This window comes from Petaurus breviceps, unplaced genomic scaffold (assembly GCF_028583685.1).
Source record: "Petaurus breviceps papuanus isolate PSGF00001 unplaced genomic scaffold, PetGlider_PUasm1.0 76, whole genome shotgun sequence".
Taxonomy (NCBI): domain Eukaryota; kingdom Metazoa; phylum Chordata; class Mammalia; order Diprotodontia; family Petauridae; genus Petaurus; species Petaurus breviceps.
The window spans coordinates 43219478-43240232 of record NW_027186473.1 but is presented as its reverse complement, the minus strand read 5'-3'; the positions used below and the strand labels follow the sequence as shown (position 1 = coordinate 43240232).

The 20755-nt window shown below is 36.1% G+C and overlaps 1 protein-coding gene across 1 annotated transcript in view; it reads left to right on the top strand.

Annotated features, from left to right (window-relative positions):
• The window catches only part of CLGN (calmegin), an 86014-nt gene that overhangs the window by 17807 nt on the left and 47452 nt on the right, over positions 1-20755 (top strand). The window contains exons 2-4 of the mRNA XM_069105411.1: positions 10590-10745; positions 13694-13767; positions 16836-16894. Of these exons, the coding sequence (XP_068961512.1) occupies positions 10599-10745; positions 13694-13767; positions 16836-16894 (280 nt within the window). The 5' untranslated portion in view covers positions 10590-10598. The remainder of the gene's footprint in view (positions 1-10589; positions 10746-13693; positions 13768-16835; positions 16895-20755) is intronic.

Genomic DNA, 20755 nt, shown 5'->3' with positions numbered 1-20755 from the left:
AAATTTTTAGTTACAGATTTTCTCCCCATTTTTCCCCTACCCACCCCCCAAAAATAGCAGTCCCACAGGATATCCCCTCCTCCAATCTGCTCACTCCCATATTTTATCCCATACCCCTTTTGACTTTTCCAGTGGATCTGGAAAAAAACTGGATATGCCCCAGTTCCTGTATATCATTTCCCAATTACATGTAAAATAGTATTGATAATCGTATATATATATATATATATATATATATATATATATATATATATGTATATGTATATATACATACACATACATATTTGAATATTTGATTTTAAAACTTTGAATTCCAGATTCATTCCCTTCCTCCCTTGTCACACAACCTTAAGTGGGAATATAAGCAGTTCAGTATAGGATGCACATGTATGGCTAATGCAAAACAATAAGATAGTAGATATATTGTAAAAGACTGACTATATTTCCCTCCCTCCTATCCCACCTCCCACTTGTTCTATTCTCTACTTTGATCCTGTCCCTTTTCAAAGGTGGGTGCTTCCAACTTCCCTCCTCTCTAGCGTGCCCTCCTTTCCATCATCTCCCCTCTCATCCCCTTTCCCCCCTACTCTCCTGGAGGGTTAGATACCCTATTTAGTGCGTATTTCATTCCCTCCTCAAGCCAAATTCAATGGGAATAAGGTTGACCCATTCCCTTTTGGCTTCCTCTTCTTCCCCTCCAGTGTAACCATTTCCCCTTGACTCTTCTGTATGAGATAGTTAATCCATTCTGTTTCTTCCCATCTCCTCTAATTATATTCCTCTCTCACCTCTTGATTTCACCTTTTAAGTATCATTCCTTCCTGTTAAATTGGTCCTGTGCCCTCTATCTATATATACCTGTAAACATATATACACACATTCACATATGTATTCATATGCCCATATACCCTCATATATATACATATATATGTATATATTTCTATTCCCTTCAACTACTGAGAAAAGTTTCATAAGTTACAATTATTGTTTTTCCATGTAGGAATGTTAATAGTTCAACTTTGATAAGTTCCTAATGATTTCTTTTCCCTGTTTACCTTCTCATGCTTCTCTTGCTTCTTGTATCGGAATGTCATATTTTCTGTTAAACTCTGTTTTTTTTTCAGCAAGAATGCTTGAAAGTCCTCTATTCCACTGAATGACCATATTTTCCCCTGAAACATGATGCTCAGTTTTGCTGGGTAGGTGACTATTGGTTTTAATACCAGCTCCTTTGCCCTCCAGAATATCATATTCCAAGCCCTTCCATCCCTCAGTGTAGAAGCTGCCAGATCCTGGGTTATCCTAATTGTGTTTCCACAATATTCAAATTGTTTCTTCCTGGCTGCTTATAATATTCTCTCCTTAATCTGGGAATTCCGGAACCTGGCTATAATATTCCTAGGAGTTTTCTTTTTGAGATCTTTTTCAGGAGTTGATCAGTGGATTCTTTCAACCTCTATTTTGCCCTCTGATTCTAAAACATCAGGGCAGTTTTCTTTGAGAACTTCCTGGAGGATGCTTTCTAGGTTCTTACTTTGATCATGACTTTCAGGTAGTCCAATAATTTTTAAATTCTCTCTCCTAGATCTATTTTCCAGGTCAGTGGTTTTTCCCATGAGATATTTCACATTGCCTTCTATTCTTTCATTTGTTTAGATCTGTTTAACAGCATCTTGGTTTTTCATAACGTCATTAGCTTCCATTTGCTCCAGTCTAATTCTAAAGCCATGATTCTCCTCAGTGAGCTTTTGAGATTCTTTTTCCATCTGGCAAATTTGGCTTTTTAAGGCATTCTTCTTTTCATTGCCTTTTTGAGCCTCTTTTGCCATTTGAGTCAGTCTGTTTTTTAAAGTGTTCTTTTCCTCAGGCTGTTGACTCTCATTTCGTAATTTTCTTGCATCGTTCTCATTTCTCTTCCCAATTTTTCCTCCACTTCTCTTATCTGCTTCTTAAGGTCCTCTATGGCCTGTAACCAGCTCGTATTTTCCTTTGAAGCTTTTGGTGCAGGAGTTTTGACTTCACTGTCGTCCTCCTATTCCATGCTTTGCTCCTTTTTGTCTCCAAAATAGGAGTTTAATGTTGGAATCTTCTGTCTACTTTGTTTCCTTTGCCTGGTCATGTCTCCCCTCAGTCACTTGACCCCTGGGCCTTTTGCCACAGTAGGACTCTGACACCAGATGGGAGCTTTCATCCCAATCGCTGGGGTCTTCTCAGTTGCCGGAGGTATTAGATGGGTACCCTCTCTGAGGTCTCCACGCGCTCTGGCAAGCTGGACACACACCCTAGGACATCCACCCTAGACTGCAATCCAGATACAAGCAGGTTAAAGCAAGAGCAATTACCCATCAGACTGGTGCTTGGTCCCCCTACACTCTGCAGGCCAGGTGCTGAAGCTGCCTCGTGGTTCTGGCTGGCTGTGCTGGAGCCTCAGCACGAGAAGCCACACACTCTCACTTACTGGTCCCAAAGTCTAGACTGCACTGACCTCTCACTTTGTCCTTCGCATCTGTGTGTTGATAAATATGGAAAGGGCCACAGCTGCTGCTGTTCTGGAGTCCCTCTGGCCGCGGCGGGTCAGGCTTGCCCTGGCGCTTAAGCCTCGGTTTGGGTCTGGACTCGGCTCCCAGAGTGCTGCACTGGCTGATTCCTGCCGGCCTGGCCTGCCCTGCTCTCCTCAGTGGGAGGTTAGCTCCTCTGTGTCATTTTGTGGGTTCTGCAGCTCCAAAGTTTGTTTAGAGTCCCCCTTTTACATGGATTGCAAAAGGTGGAAGCCAGAGCAGCAGGGAGGCCTTGCTTCTACTCTGCCATCTTGGCTCCACTCCCCAGGAATTTATATTTTAGCCTAAAATATTTAAGGAATCATTAAGAACTCTTGAGCTGAAAAGTTATAATGCTAGTTGATGTTACTACTTGGTTTTTAGAAAGATTATTTTTGCAATTGTGTGGAAGGTATGGAGAGCCTACAGTCAAGGTGAACAGGTATATAGGTCTGTTAGGATAGCTGAGCAAGAAGTGATAAGGGCATATAAATTGCTAATTAATTTACAAAATTATAAAATGGGGCAGGCACACTTGCTTCTTTTCATACTGACTGGGAAAGACAGTGATGGCAGGGAGGTTTGAGACTGCAATCACACTGGCACGGGGGTATAGGCATGAGTAGTCATAAAAAATACAGAGATAATTGGCATAAGGCAGACAAGTGGGAATAGGGCGCACTAAGGGACCCTGACAACTAGTCTGAAAGAGATTACTAGGTAACCCTGTGCTTTAGACACAGGTCAGATGCTGTTTGGCAGCTCCATTGCTTATACCCATTTCTGACTCCTAGTTCAAGGGCAGAGAGGAGCACTTTCAGTCAAGAGGGAGTGGATGCTCTTGAGAGGCAGTATCACTTCTATCCCAAGGGAGGAGGGGGCTTGAGGAGCACTATAGATTTATTCTCAAGGGATGGGGGACCCTTTCTGGATAAGGCCCAGGCTGCAAGCCAGTAGAGCAGAGATGACCACACAGCTCCCCAAATCACATCATCATGGAAGTACTGAAAACTTCCAACTCCCCAGAACTAGCTCTGAAAACAGCAGTGCAAAAAAGCCTGAAGATTAAGACAGCCCTCTTTCTCCCACAGTGTACCCCTTGAACACCCACACTAGTAACAGAACCCAATGTTAACATAAAAGTTCCAATCAAGAAACTGGGTGGAAAAATGAGCAAACAAACAAACAAAAAAACCAGCTAACCATAAAAAGCTTCTTTGATGACAGGGAAGATCAAGACAAATTCAAAAAAAGACAGTGAAGTTAAAATAGCTAAAAATGAAGCTTTAAAGAAAAATGGGAATTCAGCACAAGCCTGCCAAGAATTCCTGGAAGATCTGAAAAATTATTTTCAAAATCAATTAAGAGTAGTAGAGGAAAAATTGGGTAAAGAAATGAGATCAAAGGAAGAAAATTATGAAAAGACAAATAATAGCTTGATGAAAAAAGGAACAAAAAGTACTGAAGAAAATAACACTTTGAAAAGATGAATTGGCCAAATGGAAAAAGAAGTACAAAAGCTCACTGAAGAAAAGAATTCCTTAAAAAAATATAATTAGGTAAGTGTAATGAGTCCATGAGACATTAGGAAACAATAAAATAATCAAAAGAATGAAAAAAATAGAAGAAATTTGAAATATCTCTGAAAAAACATCTGTGAGCTGGAAAATAGATTGAGGAGAGATAATTTAAAAATTATTGGACTACTTGAAAGCATGATTAAAAAAAAAAGCGTAAACATCATATTTTAAGAAATTATCAAGGAAAACTGACCCGTTATCCTACAACCAGATAAAATAGAAATTTAAAGAATCCACCAGTTATCACATGAAGGAGATCCCAAAATAAAAACTCCCAGGTATATTATAGGCAAATTCCAGAGCTTCCAGATCAAAGAGAAAATAGGGAGCCAGAAAGAAACAATTGACATACCATGGAGTCCCTGTCAGGATTACAAACGATTTAGCAGCTACCATGTTAAAATGGGGAGCCAGAAAGAAACAATTGACATGCCATGGAGTCCCTGTCAGGATCACAAACGATTTAGCAGCTACCATGTTAAAGGAACAGAGGACTTGGAATATGATATTCTAGAAGGCAAAAGAACTGGGATTACAACCAAGAGTAATCTATCTAGCAAAACTGATTATAATCCTTCAAAGTAAAAAATGAATATTTAATGAAATTAGAACATTAATGATAAAAAGATGAGAGCTTTCATTTGACTTTCAGACACAAGACTCAAGAGAAGCATAAAAGGGCAAACACGAAAGAGAAATCATAGGGGACTCACTAAGGTCTAAGAACTTGATTGTTATATTAGGGCAGTTAAAAAGGATTCTGCATACCAAAAAGGTACAGGAGTGACTTGATTATATTGGGATGTTGTAAAGGATAGGTGAGAAAGAGATGTCCTGGGAGAAAGGGGAAAGGAAAAATAGGGAGAAATATCTCATGTAAAAAGAGGTATGCAAGAAAGAGCTTTATATAGAGTGGGAAATGGTGTGTATATAGGGGACAATGCTTGAACTTCATATTTAAATTTGTTCAAAGAAGGTAAATATATATATACATACATATTTTATTGGTAATAGAAATCTACATTACCCAACAGGGAGGTAAGGGGGGAAGAGGATAAGAGGAAGTGTGTTGGTGGTAAAAGAGAGGGCAGATAGAAGAAGGCAGTGATCAGAAGCAAAACAGGTTTTAGAGGAGGGACAGGATATAAAAAGAGAGAGGATATACAGAAGAAAATACTATTGAGGGAAATACACAGTTATCATAACTGTGAATGTGAATGGGATGAACTCATAAAATAGAAGCAGATAGCAGAATGGATTAAAAAACCAGAACCCAACAGTATATTGTTTACAAGAAACATACTTGAACAGAGAGATACACATAGGGTTAAAATCAGGGATTGGAGCATAATCTGTTATGGTATCTGTTATGGTATCTGTTATGCTGAAGTAAAAAAAAAGGCAAGGATAGCAATTGTTATCTCAGACAAAGTGAAAGCAAAAATAAACCTAATTAAAAGGGATAAGCAGGGAAACTGTCTTGCTAACAGGAACCATAGATAATGAAGTAATATCAGTACTAAACACATATCCACCAAATGGCATAGCATCTTAATTCTTAAGGGAAAAGTTAAATGAATTACAGGAAAAAATAGAAAATAAAAACTATACTAGTGGGAGACCTCAACTTTCCCCTCTCAGAGCTAGATAAATTTAACAGTACAATAAATAAGAAAAGTCAAGAAGATTAACAATACAATAAATAAGAAAAGTAAAGGAGATTAGTAGAAATTTGGAAATGGTAGACCTCTGGAGAAAACTGAATGGGAATAGAAAGGAATATACTTTTTCTCAGCTGTACTTAGCATTTTCACAAAAATTGGCCATGTATTAAGGCATAAAAACCTTACAACCAGATGTAGAAAAGCAATAAATGTACCTCTTTCAGATCATAATGCAATAAAATTACATTTAAAAAATTACTGTGGAAGCACAAATTAAAAGTTAATTGGAAGCTAAATATTATCTAACCCTAAAGAGTGAGTGGATCAAAGAACAAATCAGAGACACAATAATTTCATTAAAGAGGACAACAATGAAGACATTCCAAAATTTTTGGGGTGCATTACTTGAGGGAAATTTTATGTGTCTAAACACATGCATCGTTAAAAGAGAGAAAGAGCAGATAAATGAATTGGGGATGCAACTAAAAAAACACTAAACAACAAATTTTAAATCCCCAAATAAACAAAAACAGAAATATTGAAAATCAAAGGAGAGATTAATAAAATTGAAAGTGGAAAAACCGTTGAACTAGGAGCTGGTTTTATGAAAAAAAAAATCAATAAAATAAACTAATTTTATTTTTAAAAATAGTATTACTAGTATCAAAAATTAAAAGGGTAAAGATACTGTTAATGATGAAGATGAAATTAAATACATTTTTAGGAGTTATTTGGCCCACTTATATACCAGTAAAAATAACCATCTAAGTGAAAGGTAAATATTACTGAAAATAAAAACTCAGGTTAAAAGAAGAGGAAATACAAATAATTCTATCTTAGAAAAAGAAATTGTACAGGCCATTAAAGCTTCCTAAGAAAAAAAATCCCCAGGACCAGTTGGATTAACAAGTGAATTCTGCCAACCATTTAAGGAACAGTTAATTTCCTTCAGATTGGTAGGGTAGAGACTAGTGATAATTCAAGAAGGAATGAATATTAAATTCATTGCTTTGATTTAATTTGCATAGAAAAGTCTCTTAAAAAAATTTAAAGGTGGCTGGGTGGTACAGTGAGTAGAACATCAGCCCTGGAGTCAGGAGGACCTGAATTAAAATCCAACCTCAGAAACTTAACACCAGTCGTTTGACCTTGGGCAAGTCACTTAATCCCCAATTGCCCTCCAAAAAGCAAAAAGGAAAAAAAAATTTGCACCAATAAAATTAATGAAAGCAGTTGGAGAAGAGAATAGTATGGTAAAAAAAAAAATATTCTGTGAAATATCATTGATAAAAATTTGGAGACTAGGTGATGAGACATTTCCTTTTTCATGTCAGAGACATGGGGACTATTAAAAATAATATATGTTGGGACGGCTAGGTGGTGCAGTGAGTAAAGTGGTGGCCCTGGAGTCAGGAGGACCCGAGTTCGGTTCCAGCCTCAGACACTTAACACCCACACAAAAAACTAGCTGTGTAATCTTGGGCAAGTTACTTAACCCCAATTGCCCTCTAAAAGGCAAAAAAAAAAAAAAAGAATATATGTTGATGTTAGAAAAATTTATAGTATGTTTTGCTTATTACTTTTCTTATTCTGGAGGAATGAGAAATAACTGATGTAAAGAGAAAAAGCAGCAATAAAAATAAAATTTTTTAAAAGGGGATCATGCCTGTCACTGATATTCTAAAGGCCTATAAAGTTTTGTTTTTGGTTCTTTATCTCTTGTACCTAGCCTAGGTGCTTAATAAATGCCTGTTGAATTGCTTTTTCATCAGGAAGGTCTGGAAATCCATTATATGGTCGAATTACCATCTCCTTGCCTGGAAGAATATGTTCAGATTCACTGGGTAGGTGATCCTTGGTTGTAACCCAAGCTCTTTTGCCTTGCGGAAAATTGTATTCCACTTCCTCTGATCTTTCAGTGTAGAGGCTGCCAGATCCTGTGCATTCCTTACTGTGGTTCCTCGATATTTGAATTGTTTCTTTCTGCCTGCTTGTAATATTTTCTTCTTTCCTTGATAGTTCTGGAGTTTGGCCACAACATTTCGAGGACTTTTCAATTTGGGATCTCTTTTAGGAAGTGTCCAGTAGATTCTCTCGATTTCTATTTTATCATCTGGTTCTAATATCTCAGGGCAGTTTTCCTTGATGAGCTCTGGGAAGATGTTGTCCAGGCTCATTTTTTCATCATGATTTTCTGGTAGTCCTGTGATTCTCAGATTATCTCTCCTGGATCTGTTTTCCAAGTCATTTATTTTACCTCTTTTTCTAATTTTTCATTCTTGATGTTTTGTTGACTAATTCTTGGTTCCTCATAGAGTTACTTGTTTCAATTTAGTTGATTCTAGTTTTTAGCAAATCATTTTCCTCAGTTAGTTTTTGGAGCTCCTTTTCCATATCACACATTTTTCTTTTTAAGGAGCTGTTTTCTTCATTGTAATGTTTTTCTAACTTTGCAATTTTGATTTTAAAAGAATTATTCATTTTATCTTCTGTCTCTCTCATTTGGTTTTCAAAGTTCCTTTTGAGCTCATCTAAGAAAGCTTTCTGTGCCTGAGACCAGTTCCCTATTGAGGCTTCAGCTGTGGGTGTGGAGTCATCACTGTCTCCCTCTCAATTTGGTTCCTCCCTCTCATGATAGTAGGACTCCAGAGTCTTTGTCTTTGCAGTCTGCTTTTTACCCATTTTGAGGCAGTGTCCTAACCATGCCCTTCCTCAAAGGTTCCCAAACCTTTGCTATTTAAGTTTTTGCCCTGGGACAATAATCACTGTTTCCAGGGTGTGTGTGGGGGGTGGGGTTGGAGCAGCTGGCGTTCACTCTGCCATCCTGGTCCCTGGAAGTCCAGATAGAGGCTTTTTTAATTTCCAGGATTGGATTGGTAGTCCCAGGAGTAGCTGCTGCCCCTGGCAGGGGCACTGCATTTGGCTCTCATCCTGCTCCGTCCAGTCCCAGCCCTTTAGTGATAGGTGTGGCAGTGGCCTTTGTGGTTGGGGGGTCAACTTGCCATCAGGCCATATCTGGGCCTTAGGCCTGTTGAATTGAATCAAAGTTGTAGTTTATTTTTTTCCTCCATTAAAAAGAAATTAAGAGAGAGGCAGGCCAGGAACCGATGACGACACAGGGTGTACCGGGAGGAGGCCTGACCAACTTGGGGGGCAAGTCGTCCCACCAACCACAAGGGCCACTACCAGGCCTTTCACCAAAGGGCTGGGACTGGAAAGAGCAAGGTAAAAACCAAATGCAGGGCCCCTGTCCAGAACAGCAAAAACTCCTGGGTCTACCACTCCATAGGCCAGAAATTAAAAAAAAAAAAAGCCCCTGTCAGGACCTCCAAAGACTAGGATGGCAGAGTGAACCCAGCCTGCTCCAACTCCTTCCCCCCGACCCCAAACATAGTAACTGTTGCCCCAGGGCAAACCCCTCAACAGTAAAGGCTTGGGAACTTAAATAGTAAAGGTTTGGGAACCTTAGAGGAAGGGCTGGTTAGGACACTGTCTCAAAATGGGTAAAAAGCAGACTGCAAAGACAAAGACTCTGGAGTCCTACTATCCTCAGAGGGAGGAACCAAACTCAGAGGGAGACAATGTTGACTCCACACCCCCACAGCTGAAACATCAACAGGGAACAGGTCCCAAGCACAGAAGGCTCTCCTAGATAAGCTCAAAAGTGTCATCATCCATAATAAGAAAATAATACCTGTCTGGGCTGCGTCTCATAGTGTTGTTTTCAGGGTCAAATGATACATTGCATGTAAAAACAGTAAAATGTCTTGTGTTGTTACAAATAATAAAACCTTATAAGAACTGTCATTTTACAGGTGAAGAAATTGAAATCCAGAGTAGTTAGTATATTCTTCATTATCATTTTACTCACCTCTGCTTCACTCAATGAAATAATAGTGACTCATCTCATACATAGCATTTTAAAGTTTACAAACCACTTTTTTCATAACCTGTGAGGTATGTAATGGGCACATCACTGTGTTCTAATGTGACTCGTTAGGGTAATGACATGGATGGTAGAGCAAAAAGTGTTGAAGAACTTACATGTGCTTGGTGACATCAGAGCATTAAAAACCTATTCTTAAAAATTTACTTATCGACATGTTGCAAACATTTATAGATGCACAGCTTTTTGCACTAATAACATTCTTTACCCAAACCTCATTGTTACTGAATAGAATCTTTTTGGGCCAGACTGTTTTTTTCTTCCTAAATATTTCTTTCTAAATATGTCATTTTTGTCACTTGAAGTCCCCTCTTACTAACAACTGACATATGTTGTTTTTAATTCACTAGACTTTTTGTTCACCCAGATAACATTACTAACCCATCATGAATATGATGACATGCACTTAAAAAAATGAAGTGATAGTGTATCTTTTTCTTAATTTCTCCATGTGGCCTCACCAGGCATGTATTACAAGATAGCTAACTCCCTAGTGTCAAGAATGAATTCTGATTTCTTAAAAAAGAGCACATGGATGAAGCCTCGTTAGCCCTTTTCTGCAGTATGATACTATATAAAAACTGAATTAATCAACCATTCTTTATTACAGTCTTGTAGTTTAGACTTCATGAGCTTGGAAAGCATTGTATCTTGTAAGAATGTGTGCACTGTAGATCTTGTTTTCTTAGAAGTTTCGAGTTGTACTTATTTATAGCATAATGATCACATATTTTTATACATGCTTTGGCTAACAGGCTGCCCTAAAATAAGGAGTGGGGAAGATTGAGTTATTATTTGTAAAAATTGTAAAAGTAGCTTTATACGTTATAGTTACATTGGCAACTCAAACTTAATTTTACAGATAAGCAATATGCAATTCCAAGGCTTTTGGTTGTGTTTGAGTCTTCTGCTGCTTAGCTCAGTAAAAGCAGAATTGCATGATGAAGATGTTGAGATGGAAGATTTCAGTGAAAGTTCAGAAGAAATTATGACCAATGAAGATAAACTTCCCCCAGAGGTAAGATTATTATGCAATGAAATTTAATGATAAAATGTGCAATTTTTTTTTACCTCAGCTCATATATGTGCTTAATCTCTGAAGTTTTTACTAGATCTACAATTCTGTGATCTCTGAAAGAACCTATTTATGTCAACATACTTATGACCAGGTTGTCTAGATTGTTAACCTACCAACAGTAATTATTTTGTTCTTTTGTATTTGGTACCTAGCTGGGTTTTACTTTTTTTTTTTTTAAGTGATCTGAAGAATGTTAACTTTTTAAAAAGAAAGCATCAAAATAGGACCTTGTGAGGTAGGGTAAATGAATTACTTTGAGAATGGTTTTAAACGTTCCTATTTCCAGGCCTTCTAAACTATAGAATTCTCCTCCAACAAAAAGATGGTGTTGTAATTTCTTATCTGTTGCAGGGAAAAATAACACTTTTCTTTCTCTAAGAAAAAATTTTTCTAGCAAAAACTTAGGTGATATTGGAGTATGAACACATTAAAATTTGGTGTGTGCCCAGGAGTAATACATAATCTTTTATAAACTCATTGTTTCACATTTGGATTTTATACTTACAGAGAGATGCAAGTGTACACATTCTTTGGTTTGTTTGTTTTTTTGCCTTTTGGGGAGCAATTGGGGTAACTTGCCTAAGGTTACATGGCTAGTTTTTTTGTGTGTGTTAAGTATCTGATGCCAGATCCAAACTCAGGTCCTTCTGACTCTGGCGGGGACTTTACTCACTTTGCCACCTAGCTGCCCCTGGTATACACATTCTTGAGTGTTGTTACCCCAGCTAAATTGTAAGCTCCCTGAAGGCATCTCTTTTGTTTTCTGGTGGGGTGTTGGACTATTTTGATTGTGTTTTCTTTGTAATTCCTCTCATTAAATACAGAATTTTAGAATCTACAGAAAGCAGGCACACTTATTTATTGTTGACCAACTAAATTAGTCAAAGCTTTTAAGTAATTTTCTAGAGCCATGGTGTCAGACTCACCTAGAAACTATACTTCAGGATCCCTTTGGCCAGTGTAGCATATTGACTTAGAAAACCACATATTAACATTAAGTTCTATTGTCTTCTTATTTATTTTGTTCAATATTTTCCAATTGTGTTTTAAATTAAGTCTTTTTTTTTTTTTAAAGCAATCGGGGTTAAGTAACTTGCTCAAGGTTACACGGCCAGTTATTATTTCTGGGTGTGGTGCTGAGTATCTGAGCCCAGATTTGATCCAGGTCATCCTGACACTGGAGCCAGTGCTCTTACTCGCTGAGCCACCTGGCCGCCCCTTCCAATTGTGTTTTAATTGGCTTTGAGCAACATTCAGAAGTATAGGCTGCTTGACTGGTGTTTGACACCTCTGCTTTAGAGAATTATACTGAAGAGACTGGCAACTGTGGTCCTAATTTACGCATTCATACATGAAGAAAGCTTCAGGCAGTAATTTTTCTCCTTTATTGGGTTTTCTACCTGTAGAGCTAGATTAAACTAGGCTGTCTTAATAAACATGCTTTTTCTTTTTTTTTAGTAGAGAGGACCAAAATGTGAATCAGTTGTAGAGTAAGAGGGAGCTGGTGTGTTCTTAGCAAAGGCATACTATATATATTCCCATTCTCCAGATCACCAAAATATTATAAACAAAAATATAGTCCCAGATTCAATTCAGTTCGGAGCTTGATCCAAGAAGGCTTGCTACCTCCTTCTTCTGCTAGTTTCCGAACCAGAGTTAATTGGTTAACAAATGAAATCACAGTCTGTGGAGTGAAAGAAGAGATAATTTATTGGCGATTCTCTGGAGAAGTGGGCATGAACACACACACACAAGCAGAGCAAAGATTATATAGCCCCCCCGTTACAATCATTGGTCCCAATCGGACAGGACATCCCCTTTCCTGGACTTCCCCTCACCTGAATAGCACCCCCCACCCCCTCCCCGCCTCCCAGCATAACCTTTGACCAGACAACGAAGCTCTACTTCTATGCAGAGTATATCAGTTCGAACCCCAACTCCTTTTAGCCAGCTTGACCTGGGCTCTCTTAAAGATTTCTTCCTGCTATGTGATTGGATAGAATGTTCTGCTCTTTCTCCCTTACCCTGACCTAGGTCCTCCCACACATCCCGTGCAGGATCTGTTTCCAAAGCACCCATTGTTCCCATAGGATCTGTGGAAACCAAACCATCAGTATTTCTCACAGAAACAACCCTCACAATTTTTTTTTTTAAGAAAAGGAATCTTGGGACGGCCAGGTAAGGTAGCACAGCGAGTAAGAGCACTGGCTCCAGTGTCGGGATGACCTGGGGATCGAATCCGGGCTCGGACACATAGCACCCACCCAGAAATACCTGGCCGTGTAACCTTGAGCAAGTTACTTAACCCTGATTGCTTTAAAAAAAGAAAAAAAAAAAGAAAAGGAATCTGCTTAAACCAATGTATTTCAGTAAGCTAGTGGTAGATTGAATCATATTCCATAGCTGTAATCATAATCCTGCTAATAATAAATATGTAGAATCTTGCTTCTTCATTGATAATCTTTTTCTCCTATAGGAACTGCAAATTTTTTCCCCTCAAGCCATAGTGTTGCTTAATTAAGCCATAATCTTTCCCTAAAATCTAGTCTCCTCATTAATAGGAAAAATAATGTATAAACAATGTTATATAGTGCTCACATAGAGGAAGATCCAGAAGTTGATTGTTTCTAGCAATTATTTTCTTCAAGTTTCATCACTGTGAGTTGTTAGTAAGCGTTAAGTTTTTTTTTTTAAATTTTGGAGGCAATGGGGGTTAAGTAACTTGCCCAGATACACACATATAGTGTTTGAGGCTGGATTTGAATGCAGGGCCTCCTTATTCCATGTCCGATTCATGCTATCCTTTTCACCACCTAGCTGCCCCATAAATATAAGTTCTTTTAAAAAGCTTTCTTTTTATTTAGAACCATGTGTAACATGTCTTTTAGGTAAAATACAAGACGCCGAAACCTATAGGAGATGTGTATTTCACAGAAACCTTTGATAATGGAATATTGACTGGGTAAGTTTATAGTGAATATTAAAAAGATGTTTTAACTTGATGTTTTAAACTAAGGGATTTTAGACCATTGAAAACTGCTTTTAATACAGACCTTTTTACAAAAGTATAAACCTTTCAAGTACCTGACAAGTTTCTGTGAAATGTAGTGACCCCATTCCCTTTTTTGTACTTTAATCATATCTCCAAGGTCTCAACTAGCTGTAAATCTGTGATCCTTTTATTCATTCTTTTAAAGTTTCTTCTCTTTTAAAGTTGTCCCTCCCCATAGGGGAATAGCCATTGATAAACTAAATCATTCTTCTTCTAGGCTTATTCCCCAGACACTATCTCCTACTGGGGGCAGTAGAGTGATTAGGCCCTAGAGTCAGGAAGACTCTTCTTCCTGAGTTCAAATCCCACCTCAGACGCTTACTAGTTATATGACCCTGGGCAAGTCACTTAAACATGCTTGCCTCAAGTTTCCTCATCTGTAAAATGAGCTGTTAAAAAAAAAGAAAAAGGCAAACCACTCTAGTATCTTTGCCAAGAAAATCCCAAATTGGGGTCATGAGAAGTTTGGACATGATTGAAGAATACCTACTACTGGAAACCTTTTCTGATTTCTCTAGTTATTAATATTATCTCCCTCCTTGAATTATCTTGTATTTACTTCTCTATGTAAATAATCTATTTCCGAACGTCCTTGTAAGTTTATTGAGGACTGGGACTTTTTGTTTTATCTTTAAAGCTCAAGCAAGGTGCCTTGTGCTTTGTAGGTACTTCATAAATAAATATTGAATTGAATGTTGATTGATCTGTGATCCCATTTATGTAAGTGCTCAATAAATGGAGAAAAGGCTTTTGATAAAAGTTAGAATTCATGTATAGTAATAATAATTTAAAATATTTTAATTTATTTTTAAAAAGTAAGGACTAGAGGGATTTTTCAGTCATCTTCATATACAGTGGATAAATACCGGATTTCCGATAAAAACAGGTAAAAACAAAGTTGTCTACTCTCTCTGCTCTGATTTGCCATAGTATTAAAAATGTTGGCAGTTGTAAGAAGAAAGAAGAATTGCCCTAGAACGTAAAGAAGACAAATTACGTTGAATTATATAATTACTTATAAAATTCATTAGCTTCAACAAAATATTGAAATGTAACATGAATTCAGTAAAATTACAGTATACAAGGTAAGTCTTCATAACATTTACATTCTTATATGTTCCTAATATAGACCAAGCAAATATTATAAAAAGAAAACCCTTTAAAAAAACCACACATAAACCACTAAATATTTTGATATTAACTATATATACATATTACCTATAAGAGCCAGAAATAAAAGATCTAAGTTAACTGGAAGAAAATTCAGTATTCATGGATGGGTTGGATGAATATAGCAAAAATAACAGTAATCCCTAAATCATACACTATTAAGGTAACAAAAAAGTTATTGGGGTTCTGTATAGAACTTAATAAAGTTATAATAAAATGTATATGGAAAATAAGTTATTAAGAATATCAAAGTAATTCCTTTAAAGGTGGAGAAAATTTCAAGTAGAAGTGGACTAGCCCTTTCTGAATTTAGTATGTAAAAGTACTGTCCTTAAAATTATTTTTATTGTGTAAAATATAGAAAAATAAGCCAGTGGGACAGAATAACAATGCAGAATTAGAACCAAAAGCATATAAAAGATGAGTTTTTGATAAACTTGTGGATAATAATATCTGAGGAAAAGGATACATTATGTAAGGAATGTTGGTAAAACTATATTATGATATGGAGGAGAGTAAATGTAGATTTTTGTGTCATTTTAAATAAAACAATAAATTCCAAATGGATTATACATTAAACAGTATATTAAATTAGGAAAAATGTAATATCTTTATCCTAGTTTTGTTTAACAGATACATTTTAAACCATTAAATGATAGTGAAGAAGTAGATAGCTTTTATAATAAACTTATATTTATACCAAAATAAACCTCCATATAACAAGATAAAATTAGAGATTGGGAAAATATTTGTAGTAAATTTAACATACAAGCTTATTGTCCAAAATGTTTTAAAATGCTATAAACGTAACCTAGTCATTAGATAAGTAAAAAGATATAAAAAAGTAATCTACAAAGGAGAATGGATATATGTATTATGAACAACCACTTGAAAAAATGAACAGTTACTTGAAAAACTGTTCGGCCTTGCTAATCATTAAGGAAATGCAAGAAATTTATCTGTATAGTTCCTTGAGCTCTGCTGCTCTTGGCACAATGTCTGGTACATAATAGTAGGCATGCTTGTTGGTTGAATGTATGGAGTTTGTCTTTATTCTGAGCACAAAAGAAAAATTACACAAAATAGATGCTTTAATATTTGTTGAATTGAACAATTGTTAAAATGCTGAATACATGTAGTATAATATAATAATAATAGCTTAAATTTGGATAATGCTTATTATGTGCCAGGCACTGTGCTAAGCACCTTACAATCAATATCTCATTTGATCCTCAAAACAACCCCAGGAGGTAGGTGTGTTATCACTATTTTACAGATGAGGAAATAGGCAAACAGAGGGGTAAACTAGTATGTGTCAGAGACTGGATTTGAACTCTGGTCTTCCTGACTTCAGACCTGGTACTATATATATATCGTGCTAAGTAATCATATAAGTAAATAGCAGGGAGAAAAAGGAATTTGGGAAAACTCATGTAAAGTAATATGAAACAAAAAAGTAATATCTAAAGATAATAACTAACTATAAAAAGAAAAATTTACTTTAAAATATAGAGATCAAAGACTGGAGATTCAGAGAAAGTATGTAAATTATTTGTCATGGATTATTTCTCATGTCTGAGAAATGTTTTAAGTGTAAATAGTTGTACATGTTTATTTGGTTTTATTTCAAGTTAAGTTCACAATTGCTTTTAGAAATAAACAATTTACAGTATTTTCAGTGGAAAGTGGGTCTTTTTCTTTATAAAATTTAGCTTCTATGGAATTTACTCATTTGTCTTATCGCTAAACTATCTGAAAAACTGATGAACATATATGCTTTTCATTAAAAAAATAATAATTGTTTACAGGTGGGTATTATCCAAAGCAAGGAAAGAAGACACTGATGAGAACATTGCTAAATATGATGGTAAACTCCTTAAATATATACATGTTTAAGCCATATTTTGTGATTTGTATATTATATTTGACTCAATTACATTTTTGGTGAAATTTGCCAGTAGACTTTAAAGAGACTTAAACAAGAAATTAATTGTAAACTTTGGGAGATGTGTACTTAACAGTGAAGGGGTAGCAGTGTGGCAGTAAAATGAAACCTGCCCTTGGAATAAAGAGACCAGGAATCAAACCCTGTCTCAGTCATGTTCCAGCTGTTGTGACCTGGAGCAAATTACTTACCTCTCTGATCTTCATTTTTACCCTCTATAATACAGAAAAAAATCATGATGCTTATGTTACATCTCTTATAGGGTGTGTGGTGCAAAAAATGTTCTGTAAACTTTATAGAATTATATAGGGTTATCAGGATTATTATTTTTAAAATAGAGCATCATTAACTATTCATAGTTGTAGTGTGAAGACATTTGCCACTGCTACAGGTAATTTAAAACTTAGTCATCTAATTATTATTCACTTTGACATAAAGATTTAAACTTTCTACAAGCTTTTCCTACAACAATCCTATAAAGAAACGGATCTTATAAAAGCTTAATTGTAGAGCCAGGATTTCAACCCAATCATCCAAATTTTGATTCAAAACACCCTTGAGTTGTTAGTATTTTAAGGTAAAAAGCTGCTAGGTGCTACCTAGTACTTGCTAAATCTAATCTTAGTCAGAAATCTTAAGTAGCAATGTTGTATTTCAGGGAAAAGGAAGAACAAAGGATTGGGCCCTTTTTGGAGGTAACCTACTGGGAGGAGTCAGAAAAAAGTTAATTTGATATTTTTTTTGTTCATTAAATAAAAAATTAGTGTGTTCCATTTTATAGAATAGAAACTTTATGTATAAGTTTTCATTGATTTGAATTTCTGGCCTCATGTAAGAGCAGCAAGTTTGAAAAATGTATGTGTGTACATTGAAAGAAACTATGTTTACAAAACTTAAGTCATTTTAAACTAGAAACTTGTGTTCTCCATGTGAACATGCAACTCAGCAAAATAGGAGAGGAAAAGAATAATCATCTTTAGTCTATGGATTTATCTTCTAGCTTTCTCATTGACAGATTAGTATAGCAGGCAGGAGGAGTATTTTGTCTTATGATACCTTAGTAATCTCATTTAGCCCTACTTCTGTGCTATTTTTTTAGTTAAGTTATCAAGCAAGACTCTTCGTCCTTTTCTGTTAGTGTCATTTACATAAAGTGGAAACAAAAAACACTAGTATACAAACTTTAAAAAGTTATTTAAATAATAAAAGTCTTCTAATCCCCTTACTTTCTTATTTTCCTGTCACCCATTTCAGAGTTTTAAGAAGTTTTTGACATCCATGTAATAATAAATGGCGTTTTTTTTCCAGGTTCAGTACTATTACTCAAAACATTACGAATGGATTAGGGGAACCCCCTGATTGCATCAAATCAGATTTTAAGTTCAACTTTTATATTTATATGTATAAATAATAACGTATATATACATATACATTTTTGCTCTTTGAATGACCAGCTATCTAAGGATCATGGTAAAAGGTGATTCAAGGGGCCTATCTTGTTTCTACTTGCCACCAAAAGTATATTAAATTATAATTGTAAATATAATACTGGTTTTGTTGGTACATAATTGACATTTTGTAATATCATAATTATATGATATTACTATATATATGAGATATATAATCATAAATTTATCCACAAACCAGGTCTTTATGAGTAACACTGAGAACCATTGGACATTACTAAATTAATGCCCTGTGAAATTCTTTATAATTAGTCTGGGAATAAGGTTTCCTGATCAGTTAAATATTTTGATCAATAGATAGTTAAAATGGGGTGGCCATATTCAATACAATGGCCAAAATTATTGCTCAATTTTATTTTGTTCTACCTACTCAAAGTTTTCTAAAGTTGTATCTGTTTGAAGCCTCTTAGTTGATGCATTCCATTTATTGCTTATAGTTGTATAAACTCAGAATGACTTTAAAAATCTATAGCCATGATATCCTAAAAGTTGACAAGATGGGGTTATTATTATTGAATGAAAGAACACTGCTCTGTTAGTGATCACAGAAGAATTAAATTTAACATCCTAGTGGGAGAGGGAAAACTAAAGAAATTTGCTATGTAAGTACTAAGTTTTTAAAAAGTGTTAACAAGTTCATATGTCAGCGAGGGAAAAAAGGTGAAAGATCAAGCCAAAAAAGCTTCTTAACTGCAGTCCTAAAGAAGGGAACTCAAATAAAATGATCAAGAGCACTCTTGTGTACCCCATGGTCAACCATGTGGTCTCTCCATCAAAGAAAGAGACTGGGGTTTAAGAAATCTGCAGTTTGTTCTTGGCTTTGCTGTTACTGTGGCTGCTGCTGCTGCTGCTACTGCTACTGCTACTGCTACTTCTGCTTCTGATAGCTCAAAATTATAAAGTGTTGGAAAGTTTGCAAAGAACTTTACATAGTTCGACTCATTCAGTGCTCCCCTATGGCCCTATTATCCCCATTTATAGATGAGGAAACTGAGGCTCTGTGGGATTAAGTCACCTGTCCAGAGGTACCTAGGGCAAGATAATAAGTATGTAACTAGCTATGTGATCTTAAGCAAGTTATTCTCTGGACTCAGTTTCCTCATTTCCAGAATGAGTATTGGATTTCTAGGGGCCCTCTCAATTTTAAAATCCTGTGAACTCTTTGATTGGGAGCAAGACTGGCTTTATGTGTGTTAGGAATAAAATTTCTAGAGGAAAGACAAAGACTCCCAAGGTAGACGAGGCAAGCTCATTAATTTTACAATTCTTGGAAGAAGTAGGTGTGCTACTAGGACAGACACACCCCTACAGAAGCTAGGGCAAGCCTTTTTATACTGTTCCAAAGTCCCTCCCTCATTTCTTCAGTGGCTGAGTACTCTGAGGTGTACAACATTCCAGTTTACCTACTTCACATTTTCCCCTTATGTTTATATGTTTCCCCTCCCTCAACATACATTGCATGTGCATTTAAAATGAGCATTAGCTTCTCCTGGGGAGGAGAAGTTAATATTCATGAAACATGCTTTCTTGAAACCTAGCTGACCTTTTTACCCTGTCTTAACCACAGACCTGGGTGATATTGGTTTCTTGTAATCGTTTTTCTCCTTATTTTGAGAATTGTTTTTGCAAGAAAAGACTGTTTCTTGCTTTCCTTCACCTGTGTGAAAACATAATTTTTTATATCTCACATGTGTGTATGAATTAGGTTAGTTCTGAGTTAGTAGGCAAAGGGGACGCTCTATTCCTACCCAACACAGCTGGGACTTGAATGAATCTGGGATGTGGATGAATGAATGAGCATTTGTGGAGTGCTTACTATGTATGTGAAGCATGGTGCTGAATGCTAGGATACAAATAGAAAGTGAAGGCAGTTTCTACTTTTGAGGAGTTAGCTTTCTAAAAAGGAGACAATACATCAGAAGGTTTCAGATGCAAGTCAGATAAATGGAAAATCTTGGAAATGCAACAACAACAAAAAAGCACTCCTGGTGTTTTTACCAAAAAAGGCACTTGAGAAGATAACTGCTAACCCTATACATGTCTAATTTCTTATCTCTATAAAAATATCAAAAAGATTTGAATAGTCATGTATCAGATGTCCATAATGAAAACATTAAAAGGCAGTTTTTCACAGGTGCTTTTCTCTAGTACACCATTTCTTTGCCATCATAATTACTGAGAGATTACAGAAAATATTAGAGCCCACTGGGTTTATTATTTTTTAAGAAGGCATTTTATTTGGTATAGAGAAAAATATAGGCTTGAAAGCTCTTGGACTATGTTTATGAGAGAAGAGGATAATCACAATACCGATAAT